Source organism: Dendrobium catenatum, unplaced genomic scaffold (assembly GCF_001605985.2).
Source record: "Dendrobium catenatum unplaced genomic scaffold, ASM160598v2 fragScaff_scaffold_1483, whole genome shotgun sequence".
Taxonomy (NCBI): Eukaryota; Viridiplantae; Streptophyta; class Magnoliopsida; order Asparagales; family Orchidaceae; genus Dendrobium; species Dendrobium catenatum.
In genome coordinates this window covers 1,644,969-1,661,396 of record NW_021319945.1, presented here as the reverse complement: position 1 = coordinate 1,661,396, position 16,428 = coordinate 1,644,969, and the positions used below count along the sequence as shown (strand labels likewise).

General features: G+C 36.6%; 1 protein-coding gene across 2 annotated transcripts; it reads right to left on the bottom strand.

Moving 5' to 3' along the window:
* Window positions 1-229: 229 nt before the first annotated feature.
* Window positions 230-15,539, bottom strand: LOC110115499 (membrane magnesium transporter). 2 transcript variants are annotated; one of them, XR_002305348.2, is made up of 5 exons: window positions 15,320-15,539; window positions 15,178-15,227; window positions 14,957-15,057; window positions 378-561; window positions 230-338 (listed from the first exon to the last, which is right to left on the bottom strand). XR_002305348.2 is itself a non-coding variant. In XM_020848753.2 (4 exons), the coding sequence occupies exons 1-4, from the start codon at window positions 15,390-15,392 to the stop codon at window positions 468-470; spliced, it is 318 nt and encodes a 105-aa protein (XP_020704412.2). In that variant the 5' UTR covers window positions 15,393-15,539; the 3' UTR covers window positions 249-467. The 2 variants fall into 2 exon arrangements, 1 of the variants encoding a protein (XP_020704412.2); XM_020848753.2 differs by having other exon boundaries at window positions 249-561.
* Between the last annotated feature and the right edge of the window lie 889 nt (window positions 15,540-16,428).

Here is a 16,428-nt window from a genome sequence, read left to right as displayed (position 1 = left end):
ACAACCTTCAGTACAGTAACTTTAGGATAAGTGTGAATGTGCTGTGGTGCTTTACACATGTAGGGGTAGGGCAGTGATTGAGTGGGTTGGTTATCATCTAACGGTTCAAGGTTGAGATGCGTCAGAATGCTGCTCCACTTGTTTGCTGTGGTCAGGCTGCTGCTCAACACATGTGGAGGACGCTTTTACATACAGAGCTCAACCGAGTGATGCAAAAGCTTTCACAAAGTAACCAAGAGGTAGATGTATACTTCAAACAATCATAAGTAAACCAATCCATCGAAAAATCATTTCTCAGATTGACAAAAATGTTTATTGAGATGCAAAAAGACAATACAGACTACTGTACTAACTCTTAGCAGTTTTTGTAACACCAAATAAGAAAATATTATTAAATCTCTCTTAAAATCCTACGAGTCTGAAGTGATCACAATAGCAAGAAATACCCTCTCAAGATCAAAGAAAGTCTAAGTTTTCAACTTGAGTTCGGGATCAAAAGGCGACAAACTGCCACGATGATTGAAGATCATGAAGTCCAAATTTGACGGTAATGAGACAACCCTGTATTTTGCAGAACAAAATTAAGCAATGCATTTGGATTTTATGTATATCCAGGTTAACTAAAAGAGAAGTTTTATGGTTTCCTCATCAATAGTCCCAACGATTCCCAAAACAAAACCAGCATTTTGCAATGAAATATTTGAGAATGATATAATACACTGCACAAAAAAAAAGTAAATTTATCTGATTACTTTCATCAAATTTAATAATCCAACCGGGACGGGTAAGTAATCTGCGGGTTTTGCTTTTGATGCGTCGCCTTTCCAAGTAACATGGTTAGAAAGCAACTTGCTCTGTAGCTTCTCAAATGAATCGAGATGTAAATTGGAAGTAGGATTAGCCCAAAGCATGAAGAAAACTGGTTTATGAGTTGTGCTTGCCCATGAAAATCTTAATTACAGGCTTTATAAGCTTGACCTAAATTTAGAAGAAGCAATTGTCCAATGTTACAGAAAGCTCGTTAATTTTCTGATTTCATTGTAAATCACTTTCACACATTGATGCAGAATATGCAAATTGGTTCACTCTGCTCCCAGATGCAGATTCATTCTTATTTGTGGATGTCATTTTTTTTTCCATATGTATTACTATTTTTTTAGTAGTTGAATTTCATGCAGTTCATTCTAATTTGGATGTAATTTAACTTAGCATAAGAAGCCTTGGGCTAGAAACTTCTTCAAGAATACTCTCGTTTCATTCTATTAATGAGGAACTTGTACGAAGAAATGACTTAAGTTGAAATACAAGTGCTTCGGCAAAGAATGCCATCGCACAATTTGTGCATGCAATGCACCATCTGTCATACACTCTACACTCTATAACAATTTAGCTTGTTGGATCTCTCTTACCCCTCGTTGTTTTCATAGCACGAACTACAAATCACATCTCTACAAACACTAACATGCAGCAAATGGAATGCACCAACAAATTATGACAATCCAGCAAGCCTCCCGCAGCCCACAATAATCTGCATTCATAACTCCATATTAAAGAATTCCATATTACATTATGCTTTAAACCAACCCTCACGACAAGTTTTATTTATTGGATTAAATAATTCCATCATAAAATTCTTTAATATTCGACTAAATAAATCTGCACATCATCTTCTGCATCCCACAAATTCACAGATGTCGTGCTAAAGGCCAATCCCACTAGTCTCCCACAATTTGACATAATTTACAACACAAAATGTTGATATGTAAAATTTACAACACAAAATGTTGATATGCAAAACACTAACATATGGCGTACATTAATAGGCACATGCAAATCCTTTTACCACATCCCACGCAAACCTGCAATTCATTTTGTTCGCTCACATCCTGCTATGAAATAAAAAATTTCAGTGCCACACATTCCTCTTATAAATCTTTGACTCCAAAATTTTGATTTAACAGACATTGCTCACAGTTTTTTCTTCAAAACTAAAGGTTTAGGTGATTTATTCCAAAATCTAGTTTGCACGGTGTGATTCATTATTCACCTATAAAAAGTATTCTGTATTTGACCCACCTACGAATCATTATTGGACAAAATATTCCACTTCAATCACGAGAACAATCACATCTTCAAATAAAGTGCAGAGGAGAAACAATGTGGGTAAAAGAGTGGCCCTCTCACTTGCAGTACTTGAGGCCATGCCATATTAGTTCAATTGTGCTCTACTTTCTGGTGTATATCTAAAGTTGAATAACATAGAATGCTTTATTTTCTTGAAGCTAAATTAAAATTTATATGATCTAATTTTTATTTGTTATTTGAACCCCCCCCCCCCAACCCAACCTAAGTGCTCTTCCGACTACTGATCATAATTTCATGAGTTTTTAAGCTTTTTCTTGAATTTCCGTCTGTCTTTATTAAAACTATTACAAATCAACCTAAATACGCAGACTTTAATCAAATTTAGTGAATTTTGCAGTCAAATTCTCTGAATAGAACGCTTTTTGCGTACAATTGCTTCACTTCAATAAATTTTAGCATGCAAGTTTTATTCATAAAATTGTGGTTAGCCAAATTTTTCATACATACACTTATCTTTCTTAAAGCATCATTCTCTAACATCCTTTTTACATCATGGCTCTTGAAAAAAAATAATTAAAAGAACTTGATGATTCATCACATCAAACTGAGTCTCTTAATAATAATGTTAACGGCCAAGAAATTAAAATCAACACGCATTATACACACTTTACTCACTTATAAACTAACTTAAACAATGCAATTAGAACATGATGCTACCAAAAAAACACTTCAATTCCATCATGAGCTAATTAAAAAAAATACCACTACAAGAAAATAATGAAATGGCAATTAGATTTTTACTGAACTTTACAGTCGATTTATATGATGTCAAAATTTTTCCTATATTAGTAACTGAAAAAAATACATGTGGTAAGTCCAATACAACAACAATGAGTCTTCATCCCATTCTATCGGGCCAGCAACATGAATCCTTTTTCTCCATTGTGTCTTATTAAGAATTAAATTCTCATTTAAATATAATAAAGAAATGTCATTTTTAATACTTCCTAACCAATTCTTTTCAAGTCTACCTCTACATCTACTCTCCTAATAGAGTCATCGGAAGGCTGCACATTTTATGTGTTCAAACCATCTAAGGTGACTCTCTCTAACCCTGTCTACCATTAGAGCTACTCCAACCTTTTCACATATATATTCGTTTCACATTCTATCTTTAAGTGTAAAGCCATTCATCTACCTGAGCATTCTCATCTCTACAACACTTAACTTAATTTTATGATTCTCTAAATGGTCAACATTCTACACCATAAAGCATTGCAGGTTTATAAAATTTTTCCTTAAGTTTGAGAGGTATTTTTGATGAGGTCATCGATCAACGGTTCAGACACGTGTATCGCCGGAAGCATCGCCGATCGATGGCCACGATTCAGAGCTTATATTTTTAGTTATTCATGCATTTTCAGTTTTCAGTATTCCTGTTTTACCCTTGTGTGTGAGTGAGTTATGTTGGGGCCCCGAGGGCGATTTAGTCATTTGTTATGCTTTTTATTTACTTGTATCTCATGACCTATATATAGGGGTCATGTATCATTGTATGAGGTTAATGAATTATTGAATGAAATCTATGTGTAATTCTACTTTTTCTTGCATGAGTGCTTGAGAGAGGAGAGAGCTCAAGAGGAGCAATCGGCAATACCCACCAATCGTTGGAATAGTCCGCGATTCGTGGTTGATTCGCATATTTCGTAGTTTTCCATTTTTCTTTGTTCTTCCCTACTAAGACTTTTCCCCACCTCAACTCAAAATCTCCCCAATTAGGTGCCGCCACCCTTGATCACACCACTGGCCACCCTTGAGCCCGCCGCCGGCCACCATCAGGGATCCGACCGGCCTCCTTCCGGCGTAGCCAACCCCCGGCCAAGCACTCCATTCGTTTGCCTCGAATTTGAAAGTTGAATTTCAAATTTCGAAAACTTTCCTAATTTGGAAAGCCAAATTTAGAAAGTTTTTATGGCGGAATTCAATACCTATTAAGTGAGATTGGAGTTACTAAACCTTTGCCACATCATCATCCCTAGTAATAATCCTCTCTCAAGAGAATTCAAATCCCTCCCTCATGCATGCCGTCGGCCCCATGGAGGATTCACCTCATTGAATGCAATCAATGCCTTGGCAATTTTGGGAACCTTAATTGGAATTCAAAATTTCCCTCCTCATACAATTAAAACTGAAATAAAATCAGTTTTAATTCACTCCCCTCCTCCTTTAGAAACCGCCGGCCCCCCTCCTTGATGGATCCTATTAATGGTGCATTAATCCTCATTAATCCTCTTTGCAAATTTGAAAATAATTTCAAATTGTTCCCTCCTAATTATTAGAATCTGAAATTAATTTCAGATTTTGATAAAATCACTTGCCACCTCACTAACCTAGCCCTCCTAATTTTCTCCACCCGCCTCCTTCCTCCTCTTGGCCGAGACTCTCCCTCTCCTTGGAGATCCCGCCGCCTACCCCTCCTCTCCTTGAAGAAATCTCCACGCCAAGCATGTATGGCGGATCCGGAGTTTGAGTGGGGTATAGTTTTCCAAGCCGACGGAAGCGTCGACGTCCTACGATCACCTTGCTTTGACGTCGGATTCGAAGACGAAACCACTGTGGAGGAATACTTGGATAGAGTCGTGCCAATCCTTGCAAGCATCTACGACCGGAAATTTGCAAAGCACACTTGGAGTCTTGAAAGTCCGGCATTCACGCCCTTCTCGTCATCGTCGACTCCTCCGTGGCTCAAGACTCTTGGCATCGCAACCTTCTTCATGGCATCGTTTGGTGTGCTGAAATTCTTCTCCCGCAAAGCCTAGTCTAGTTGAGTGAGTATTTCCCCAAGGTGAACTTCTCGTTATTAAATGACGGATTTTTGTACTAGCTTTTAGTGTTGCTTTTATTGTTGGTTGTCCGAAGGTTTTGGTTAATCTACATGCTTCTTCGCCTAAGCTAGTTGACAACTACGAAAGTTTAATGATTTTCTTGCTATCGCCATGAGTTATTAATTGTAATTTCTTTGCCAACTCAATTTTAATTTCCCACGCAGCTCCTTGCATTTAGTTTTACATCATATTTTTCTACCACACAATAGACCTGATGCATTCGTCCACTTCAACCATCCAACCTAAATTCTACTAATAATCTCCCCATCTATTTCACCATCGCTTTGAACAATGGACCCGAGATATCTAAAAAGTGCACTATTTTTTATGACTTGATCACCCAATATCTAAGACATATTGGTAACTCAAGCATGCTATTCTCAGTTTCTATATGTATGCCCCAAAGATATAGATCAAATTTAGTACAGTCAACAAAAAAGAAACCATAAAATGAATGGCATATCACACCAAAATCCATATGAGTAAATAGTTAAATGTTTTGCCCTAAGTTGACTTTCCATATCACCAAACACCATAGTCCATATTGGTATTAGAAATGCACTGCATAAGAGTATACAAGAATCCTTTAAAATGTAGGGAATAAAGATACAAATACCACATGTTTTGAGAGTCTTTTGCCATAAACTATTCTAACATTTTTAAAGATACCTAATTTCTAAGGCTACAAAATCAAATTATTTCTTTATAAAAAAATTAAAAGGGTTGGGGTAAAGGGTTTATCATATCTTTGTGCTGGTACCATTCTCTTCTAGTCTTCTGGCCAAAAAAGAAGTTCAAAAAAAAATTTGAATATCATCTTAGACATGCAAATTGTAAAATCTCATACCATGCATACATAGTGGTCATTTTTAAACCTCAACATAAAGAACTACAACTTTTTTTAATAATTTAAACAAACGCTTTTACTCTCAGCTATAATATATAATTCTTCATGGAATAATCCACATGTTCTACACATGTATGCCCTTTTTACAAAATCTTCCCTACCACAATCCTGCTTCGCATTTGTGAGTGACCACCTAAAGTGTATATGTTAGACCGGTCCACTAGAGGACCGGTCCAGCCTGTCCATAAGAGACCGGCTTGTGAAACAGAGGAGGCGGAGATCGGGCGATCCGAATGCCCAAGTGTAGAGATGTAGGAAAGTTTTTTGAGGGAATTGGGAGAGAAATTTGAATGTAGGGACTGTTTAGAGATTTCATTTTGAATTGTATGTATTAAATAGTTTGTTTTCCTAGGGTTAGAGCATCTTGAATTTGGCTGAAATTTGATATCTCTTAGATTTAGGTTTTCTTTGGGCTCTAGCGGTGTCTAGAAATTTGGGAGAGAGAGAGGTCTTCCTCTCAAATAAAAGATCAATTATATCTTGCTATTTTCTGTTTCCCTTTCATCAAATAATACAAATTATCTACTGTTTTCGTGGTTTTGTGCGGCTTTTTTGTGGAGAATTCTCGTTGTTTTCCGAAGATTGATAGGAAAAACTTGAGATCTACAAGTGTTTCCTATCAAATTGGTATCAGAGCGCTTTCTTGGATAGAAAAATAAGATATCTTGATTTTTTTTTTTGCAATTGGAGCCTAGATCCAATTAATGACAAAAAAGAAGATGGAGGCGTTGGAAGGTAAGATGGAGCAATTCAAAACCGACTTGGAGAAGTTCTCTACCTGGGAAGAAAGATTTTCATATATGGAAAACTGTTAGAAGGGTGGAGGAGATGTTAAGAAGACTCTAGGAGATGCAAACAAACACTTCACTGGTGGTTCTGATGGCTAACCTTAACCAAGAATTGATCGGGATTCCCTTGGCCGAATCAAAGGGAAAGGATATCGAACAAGAGGAGTTTGATGAGGGTAGTTTCTTTCATCAAGAGTCACCTCATGTGGCTCCGATAAGAAGTGGATCAGGGTTTCTGGATGAGGGGACAACAAAGATGAAATCTTTTGGTGGAAGCGGTAAGGTTGCCGACCACTATGAGAGACATTTTGGGCAAGGGGAGCCACTCATCGGAGGAGGAGGGGGTCAAGAGCCACCTCCTAGGGGTTCAATAAGGAGCGGAATAGGGTTAGCGGATGGGAGGACAACATGAAGGGCATTTCATGGTGAAGGTGGTGGGGTGGTCGACCACTATGGGAGGTCTTTTGGACAAGGGAAGTGGACGACCGAAGGAGGGAAACGGGCCAAACCATGGGGATCGGGTCATATGAGGCGAAGGGAAAGAAGGGGGATTCCCACCCTCGATACATGGGGGAAATATGGAGAGATCATGACAATCGCTACACTGGAGGAGGAAGAAGCTATTGGGGTGGTAGTGTTCCTAGGGTGAGGAAGTCGGGGATGCCGGTATTGGAAAGGGAGGATGCTTATGGGTGGGTGTACTGGGTGGAGATGTATCTCATGATGAATGGGGTGACGGAGGAGGAGAGACTGGTGACAGCGGCCCTATGTCTGGAAGGGAAAGCTTTAGCTTGGTTTCAATGGACGATAGTATGGCCACTAACAAAGAAAGATATCAATAACATCCCATCCTTCCATCTTGAGGACAAGGTGGATTTTTGGAAGGGGATTATTGTTAGACCAGTCCACTGGACCGATTCAGCCGGTCCATATGGGACCAGCTTGCGAAACAGAGGCTGGATCTCCGCCTCATGCGAAGATCAGGCGATCTGAATGCCCAAGTGGAGAGATTTAGGAAAGTTTTTTTAGGGATTTGGAAGGGAAATTTGAATGTATGGACTGTTTAGAGATTTCCTTTTGAATTGTATGCATTAAATAGTTTGTTTTCTTAGAGTTAGGGCATCTTGAATTTGGCTGAAATTTGAGATCTCTTAGATTTAGGTTTTCTTTGGGCTCTAGTGGCATCTAGAGATTTGGGAGAGATATATCCTCCTCTCAAATAGAGGATCAATTGTATCTTGCTATTTTATGTTTCCCTTTCATCAAATAATACAAATTATCTACGGTTTTCGTGGTTTTGTACGAACTTTTTGTGGAGAATTCTCATTGTTTTCCAAAGATAGATAGGAAAAACTTGAGATCTACAAGTGTTTTTTATCAGTATATCATAACCTTCATCAAATATCCACCAGAAAAGAACATCCATCACTCCATTAATCTAGTAGATGAACATCCATGCAACATTTTTCACTCAAAAAAGATGGCGCATCATAGAACTGCTTCATTCAATTTTGATTAAATCCATACACATAATCCTTTAAACCAACTCCAATTGAAGTATGGTAATTCGATTACTCAAACTCTCAAGCAACCGATTAAAAAAACAGAAACTAACACCTCCATATTCCATTCAAAAGTTAATATGCTAAAAAGTACCTACACAGCCATTAACTTGCTAACTTAACTAAAATATATATGTGCATCTATCATACTAAGCATGACTTCCTTACACAATTCAAATTCTATCAGGAAAACAAAACGTATGTAACTAATGCTGGAATCCTAAGTTTCCAGAAAGCATAGCTTAGCCACTTGAAAATACAATAAGAATTTCATGAGTAAATGACACTTCCCAAATACCCAAGCTCCATCCAGCCACCATAACTAAAAGAATTGCATATTGAGGGAACAAAGTTATCAAGTAAGACAAAGATGAACACAAAAAATTAATACATTGTCAAAACACCGCAAAAAACTTGGTATGGCAACAAGAGTTCATCATAATCATTATCATTATTGGTTTTATCTCATCCACTGATCGGATTCATGATCTAGTTGTGTGTTACATTAACTTCTAAATTAATTTTTCAATGGTCATTTTGTACAGCTTCTGCCCATGTTAACTTTCATCTATCTATTTTCTTTCCTAGTGTTTGTTATGTGTGGAATCTGATTGTGTTAATTAATGAAAATTCGTACAACGCCGCAACGCTGTGTACCGAAGCACCCAGGCATTGTGCTCTCGAACGTCCTAGCGATGAACGACATAGAGCAGAGCACCACAGCAGTCGAGATATGGCGCCGTAGCGGAGCAAGACGAGGCGGACTGGACAGTTTTCTTTCTCTTTTTTCTCAAGGGTTGTGTCCGTTGGTGGATATAGCTGGCTTTCTCTTGTATTGTTTCATAAGAGCAAGAGTGAAAACAATGCATGTGAGAAGAGAAGCAAGGAGAGAGCGAGAGAGAAGAAAGATCTGTATTTATTTCTCTCAATTTTCATAGTTGATTTATTGGTGTGGATAGTGGCTCCGTAGTTTTTTCCCTATTTTGGATTTTTCCATGTTAAATCCTGGTGTCTTGTATTTTCTGATGCTTTTACTTTCATGGTTGTTTCTTTGCGATGGTTTACTCTCATACCCAACAACTGGTATCAAAGTAATATTGTTCAGATCAAGTGGGATTAATGACGGACAAAGCAAGGTATAAAATTGAGAAGTTTAATGGTTTGAACTTTGCATTTTAGAGGATGCAAATTGAAGATTTGTTGTATCATAAGTTGTATTTACCATTGGAAGGAATCATCAAGAAATTGGTTTCTATGAGTATGAAGGAATGAGAGGTTCTTGACCGGACTGCACTAGGTTTGATACAACTTTCATTTTCCTCATCAGTTGCATTCAATATTGTAAATGCGAAAACTACAGTCGATCTTATGGTCGCACTGACTAAGGTGTATAAGAAGTCATCGGCCTCAAACAAAGTGTTCTTGATGAAGAAGTTATTCAATATGAAGATGTTGTACAACGCCCCAATGGAGGAACACCTAAATAACCTGAACACTGTGATGAATCAGTTATGATCAGTTGGCATCAATTTTGATGATGAAGTGAGGACATTACTGTTATTATCTTCATTGCCAGAAAGTCGGGATGGGCTTGTTACCGCTGTGAGTAATCCTTCGGGAAGTTCAAAGCTAAACTTTGAGGACATTGTGGGGTTAGTGCTTAATGAAGAGGTTCGCAGAAGGGCGAATGGTTAATCTTCAAATTATGCTTTAAATGTTGAAACAAGAGAAAGGGGTTTAGAGATAAATCCAAGTAAAGGAAGATTTAAATCCAAGAGAGGAAATTCTACTTCAAGTAGAGGGAAAGTTGTATGCTGGATCTATGGAAAGAATAGTTACTTGAAGGACTGTATAGTTCCAAAGAAGGGCAGTGGTAGGAATTAAGACAAAAATCATTCTGCAAATATATTTGCAAAAGAAGTTCAGTCATATTTTCTGATTTTATCTCTAGATAATTCTAAATCTTAGGTTATAGATTCAAGTGTTTCTTTTAATGCAAGTCCTAATAAGGAGGTATTTAAGAACTATACTCAATGTGATTTGGGTAAATTGTTTCTGGGAGACAACAAGCCCAGTAGCATTGTTGGACAGATAGAAGTTGATATCAGAATGTCGGATGGGTCAATTTTGAGACTCAAGAATGTTAGGCATGTTTATTATATAAAGAGGAGTTTAATTTCTTTAAGTCAACTTGCAAACTTAGGCCATGTGATATCATTCACAGGAGATTCGTAGAATGTGACAAAAAAGGCTATGGTTATTACTCGTAGAAGTATTGAAGGCACCCTATATGTTATCAATAGAAGATCAGATTCTATTAGAGTAGCAGATTCAGATGTTGATGGAGGACTTTGGCATCAAAGGCTTGATCATATGAGTAAGAAAGATATACATTCACTTCTTACTAGAGAAAATTTCATGGTTTAAAATCTATAGATTTAGATTTTTGTGAAGATTGTTTATATGGCAAGCAACATAGGGTGAGTTTTGTAAATACTGGTTCAAAGATCAAGTCAAAGAAGTTGGAGTTAGTGCATATTGATGTATGGGATCTTGCTCCAGTTACTTTTATAGGAGGATCTTTGTATTTTGTCATTTTTATTGATGATCACAATAGAAAAGTATGGGTGTACTTCTTAAAACACAAGTCAGATATGTTTGATATTTTTAAGTCGAATGTCATGGTTGAGCTTGAGACAAGTTTGAAACTCAAGTGTCGCAGATCAGATAATGGTGGCGAGTATTGTAATAAGAAGTTCAAAGAGTATTGTGCTTTGAATGTGATCATGCATGAGTTCACTGTTCTAAGAACACCACAGTAGAATGGTGTTGCATAGCGGATGAATAGAACTATCACTGAGCATGCCAGGAGCATGAGATTACATGCTGGTCTACTCAAGCAGTTCTGGGCAAAGGCAATAAATACTACAGCTTATTTGATCAATCGTGATCCTTCAGTTCCTCTGAATAAGAAGTTACCTGAGGAAACCTGGAGTGGAAAAAATGTTAGTTTATCTCACCTCAAAGTTTTTTGTTGTTCATCCTATATTCATATTGATGCAGGATTTAGGAGTTAGCTTGATCCAAAATCTATCAAATGTACATCCATCGGATATGGCTCAGATGAATTTGGCTACAAATTCTAGGGTTATCAGAATCAAAAGTTCATCAGGAGCAGCGATGTCAAATTCAATAAAAGGAAATATATAAGGATAGAAATGAAACTCCTAAAGATTATTCAAAATATATTGAGATAGAGAATGATGATGATCAAGAAGGAAAAATTGATGAAGCATAGAGAGTACCTCAAACTCCTGCTATTGAAATTAGGAGATCCACCATAATCTCAAGACCAATACAAAGATATTCTCCTACCTTTTACTATCTTTTTCTGGCAGATAATGGTGAACCAGAGTGCTATGAGGAAGTTATTCAAGTTGATGATTCAAAGAAGTGGGAGCTAAGTCATGGATGATAAGATGCATTCACTTGAGTTGAATCAAACTTAGGAGTTGACAGAGCTACCAGATTGAAAGATAATACTACAAAATAAGTGGGTTTACAGGCTAAAACAAGAGCTTGATGGTAGCAAGATCTATAAGACTAGACTTGTAATTAAAGGTTTTTAGCAGAAGGAAGGACTAGACTTCACTGAAATTTTCTCTCCAGTAATAAAGATGACTACAATCAAAGTTGTATAGCAGTGAAGAATTTACATCTAGAGCAGATGGGTGTACAAATAACATTTCTTCATGATGGCCTTGATGAAGAGTTGTACATGGTGCAATCTTAGGGATATGTGGTCATGAACAATAAAGAGTTGGTGTGTAGGCTTAGGAGAAGCTTATATGCACTAAAGCAAGCACTAAGATAATGAAACAGTAGATTTGACAAGTTTATGTCAAATAATGGGTATGCAAAGAGCCAAACATACCAGTATACCACTGTTATTTTTTCAAACATTTTGATAATTGTTATATTATTCTGCTTTTGTATGTGGATGCATGCTAGTTGCAAGGTCAGACATAGAGAAGAAAAAATGTCTAAATGAACAGTTATCAAAAGAGTTTGAAATGAAAGATCTAGGTCCAATGAAGAAAATTCTTAGTATGAGAATCAGTAGTGATAGAGATGCAAGTATACTAAAATTGTCTTAGGCTAATTATGTTGAAAGGGTGCTTCAGATATTCAACATGAGTGAGGCAAAGCCAATTTGCACTCCCTTAGGTAGCCACTTTTAGCTATCTAAGGAACAATCACCTAAATCTGAAGCAAAGGAAGAACTGCTGAAGAATAATATATATGCTTAAGCAATTGAAAGTTTGATTTATGCTATGATCTATATGAGATCTAATATAGCAGATACAGTAGGAGTTGTCAGCAGATTTATGAGTAACTCAGGCAAACTTCATTGGGAGGTGATTATGTCAATTATTAGGTACTTGAGAGGATCAGTTGACAAACCTTTTTATTTTGGTGGTGCAGGGATTAATCTATAGGGATATGTAGATTCTGATCTTGCTGAAGATCTAGATGGGAGGAGCATAACATGATATATCTTCATTTTGGAAAAGACTGCAGTGAGTTGGGTTTTCAAGTTATAGAAAATTGTTGCACTTTCAACCACATAAGCGCAGTATATACTATCATTGGAGCTACCAAGGAGATGATTTGGTTGCAAAATTTCTTGACAGAACTTGCCAAATGGAAAAGGAATGGGATGTTGCATAGTGACAACATGAGTGTTATTCATCTAGCCAAGAATCCTGCATTCCATGCCAAGACGAAGCACATCTAGCTTTAGTATCATTTCATCAGGTCGCTTCTAGAAGATGGTAAGTTATCTTTGAAAAAGATACACATAATCGAGAATCTTGCTGACATGCTAACGAAGATGGTGACAGTTAAAAAACTGAAGCTGTTTAGCTTCAATTGGTCTTCATGGAGGATGAAAGCAGGGGTGAGCCACACTACATGTACGATGATTGGTGTTACAGATCGGGAGAAAGATTAATTGCAATCAGTTTCAAGTGAGATATTGTTATGCGTAGAATATGATTGTGTTAATTAATTGGGTGATTTTGTTGTCTCGGACCTCAGAGCTCGTCGTGTTCGTTAGAGGGTAAGGGGGGGTTATCCCCTGCTTGGGTTCATGTGATTTCACAACAACAAAAATTTTCGTACAATTTCGCAGTGCTATGTACCCGAGTGCTTCGATACTGTGTTCCCGAGCGCTATGACATTGTGTTCCCAAGCGCCCCAACACTAAACGACAAAGAGTAGAACACCACAGCGGCCGAAATATGGCGCTGCAGCAGAGCAAGACAGAGGCTTCACCATCACAATGCCCCAAACGGGCACCGCAACGCAGCGAGGCAGACTGGCCAATTTTCTTTCTCTTTTTTTCTCAAAGGTTGCGTCCCTTGGTGGATATAACTGGCTTTCTCTTGTATTGTTTCATAAGGGCAAGAGTGAAAAAGTTGCATATGAGAAGAGAAGCAATGAGAGCGAGATAGAAGAGAGATCTGTACTTATTTCTCCTAATTTTCACAGTGGATTTCTTGGTGTGGCGTGGCTCTGTGAGTTTTTTTCCCTATTTTGATTTTTTCCATGTTAAATCCTGGTGTCCTCTATTTTCCACAGCTTTTACTTTCTTGTTTATTTCTCTGGGTTGTTTTATTCTCATCCGGAACATTGCTTTCACTTAAATCTATTTGCTAATATTTTTTGGTATACTTTTTTGCTTGATGATAAAATCTAAACCACCAAACTAACTTTTTCAAAATAAACCTATAGTGATCCCTGATCTCAAATTCTCTCTCATCTAACAATTTCTCACCATATCTAAACTAATTTTACCCAAGACTCAAAATCCTATTTCATAACAAATCTAATTATAGTATTAAAAATTTTGCATTTACATATTTATACTTTTCGTTTATCATATAGTACTTTCAAGTCATTTCTACATTTTAACCATCCAACTTTTAAATCTAGAAATTATGTCCCCTCCATATATCTATTATTTGGTATGGTATATCTAATGTGCTTAAATCAATCACCCTAAGCTATCAACTTATCTTCCATTACTATAGACTAATGCTTACCAATTCCATATCATACACTCAATCTTTGTTCCCCTAATCCTAAGACCCTCACCTTCTAAACTTTTCTTCAATATTTCTAACTTTTCAATTCAAAAAAAGCCTCACTAACCAAAAATGTCATTTGCAAATAGTAACATCAATGACCTCATTTTAAATATTTTTTAAAACATCTTCATAATCAATACAAAAACGTTATAGGCTTTCATCCTTTGTGTAATCTCAAAACATTATGGTTGGAAATTCTTTGGTCAACTAATATAATCTCTATTTTAGCCAAACTTTACCATAAAAACTTTAAGAACTTGATAATAACTTTTACACACATTTAATCAATCTAAAGTCCACCACATTAATTCCCATGGCACTTCTATGACATTTCAAAATTAATAAAGACCCTATAAAGTTGCTTCTCCATATATTTGAATTAATATCCTTAGAATAAAAATTACTACATTTTAGAATTTTCTTGCATAAAGCAAATCAAGTGTAATGTTTTACCCACCCAAAAACTGAACACAAGTCAACATATAAGAAACAAAATGAAATCATGTATTCAAAACAAGGCATGGAAAATCCAACTAAGGCAACGAAAAATTTTTATGCAGTGGTCGACAACTCGCACCTGTTCTCTTCCGAGTCGGGCAGTATTGAGTGGAACTTCCCAGGAACCGCAAGCCCGGCAACCATACAAAGAACCAATCCCAGAAGCAGTTCAATCACGACCTAAACAAGTGGGTATTAGCATAGCATTAAAATCACAGATTAAACAGCAAAAGGTCTTGGATCCAAAGCAGCGGCAAACAATAAAAAATAAGAAATTTTAAGCAATGGGCATGTGATTACATTGGTGGGAGGACCGGAAAACTCCTCCATAATCTTGAGCATCCCTCTATCTGCAACTCGGATCGAACGCAAGGATTAGCAGGAGAATCAAAACCCTATTTTTAAATTCGAGATATTGTGCGAAGGAAAGATCTGAGCGTACACTGAATTGTTGCGTAAGCGGCATGGGCGAAGAGGAGACCCCCGATAACACCAGCAATGAATCCGACGCCCATCTTTCTCTCTACGTAGAGATTGGTAGCGAGGTACCAAGGGTTTCGCAGACTTTCCGATCTCCGGTGAAAACTCACTAATGACGAGTCTGAACTAGAAAACTACAAAAAGCGCATCGCCGGCTATTTTCATGGGCTTAAAAATTACCTAATCGCTTAAAATATTTAGGATGGAAGATCTGAATTTATAATTTCATGTTTAAATTTGGTATATCTTTGATTTTATTTTAGTTTTTACTTCCACTTAAAGCAAAAAAAAATGCTTAGTTGACCTATTTATAATATTAAAAAAATAAAATAAAGTACATGTTTTATGAAATTTATATTAATTTTGACATAGGGAACATTTGGCTTGATGAATTTTAAATGAAATATTTCAATGGTGAATTTAAAATTCATCATCTGGCTCAATTTTCTTATATTTGAAAGTCATTAAATCTGATCTACTTTCAATATATTGTAAATTCTTTGTCATAGTCGATGCAAATTAGCATATACTGACGCCAGCCACAGTCTTCATCGCCAAACACTATATGTTATTACTATCATAATTAGTTGTCAGCCAACATTGCTTGTTGTCAATCATGTTTGAAGTCATTTCCCACCCTCCTTTGCATGTATTCATTTTACTTCAAATCAAAATTAAAAACAAAATAATCACATGCATTTATTTTAGACTCATCTAAAAAACACTAAACATTTCAAACATATCATTTACATTATCTTCCATTTTACTCTGCATTTCTTTTTCAAAAAAATCAAATAATCAGTGAATTCATTTTTTCTTTATTTGTTTGCTAATTGTTTCCAATATTTTTGTATCCTGGATTTGATCTTCATTATAAGCAGGTTAGACCCTATCGGGTATATTGTCCATTCCTCGTATCAAGATTTAAACATAGGAGATTGCCCACTTACCAAAGAAAAAAGCACAGAAGCCAGCTGAAACCAAATGAGATCATGACTTTGTTTGAGATAATTTTCTTATTTTCTAACACAAATTATTTTTAGAAACAACAAAAACAAATAATGATAAAAA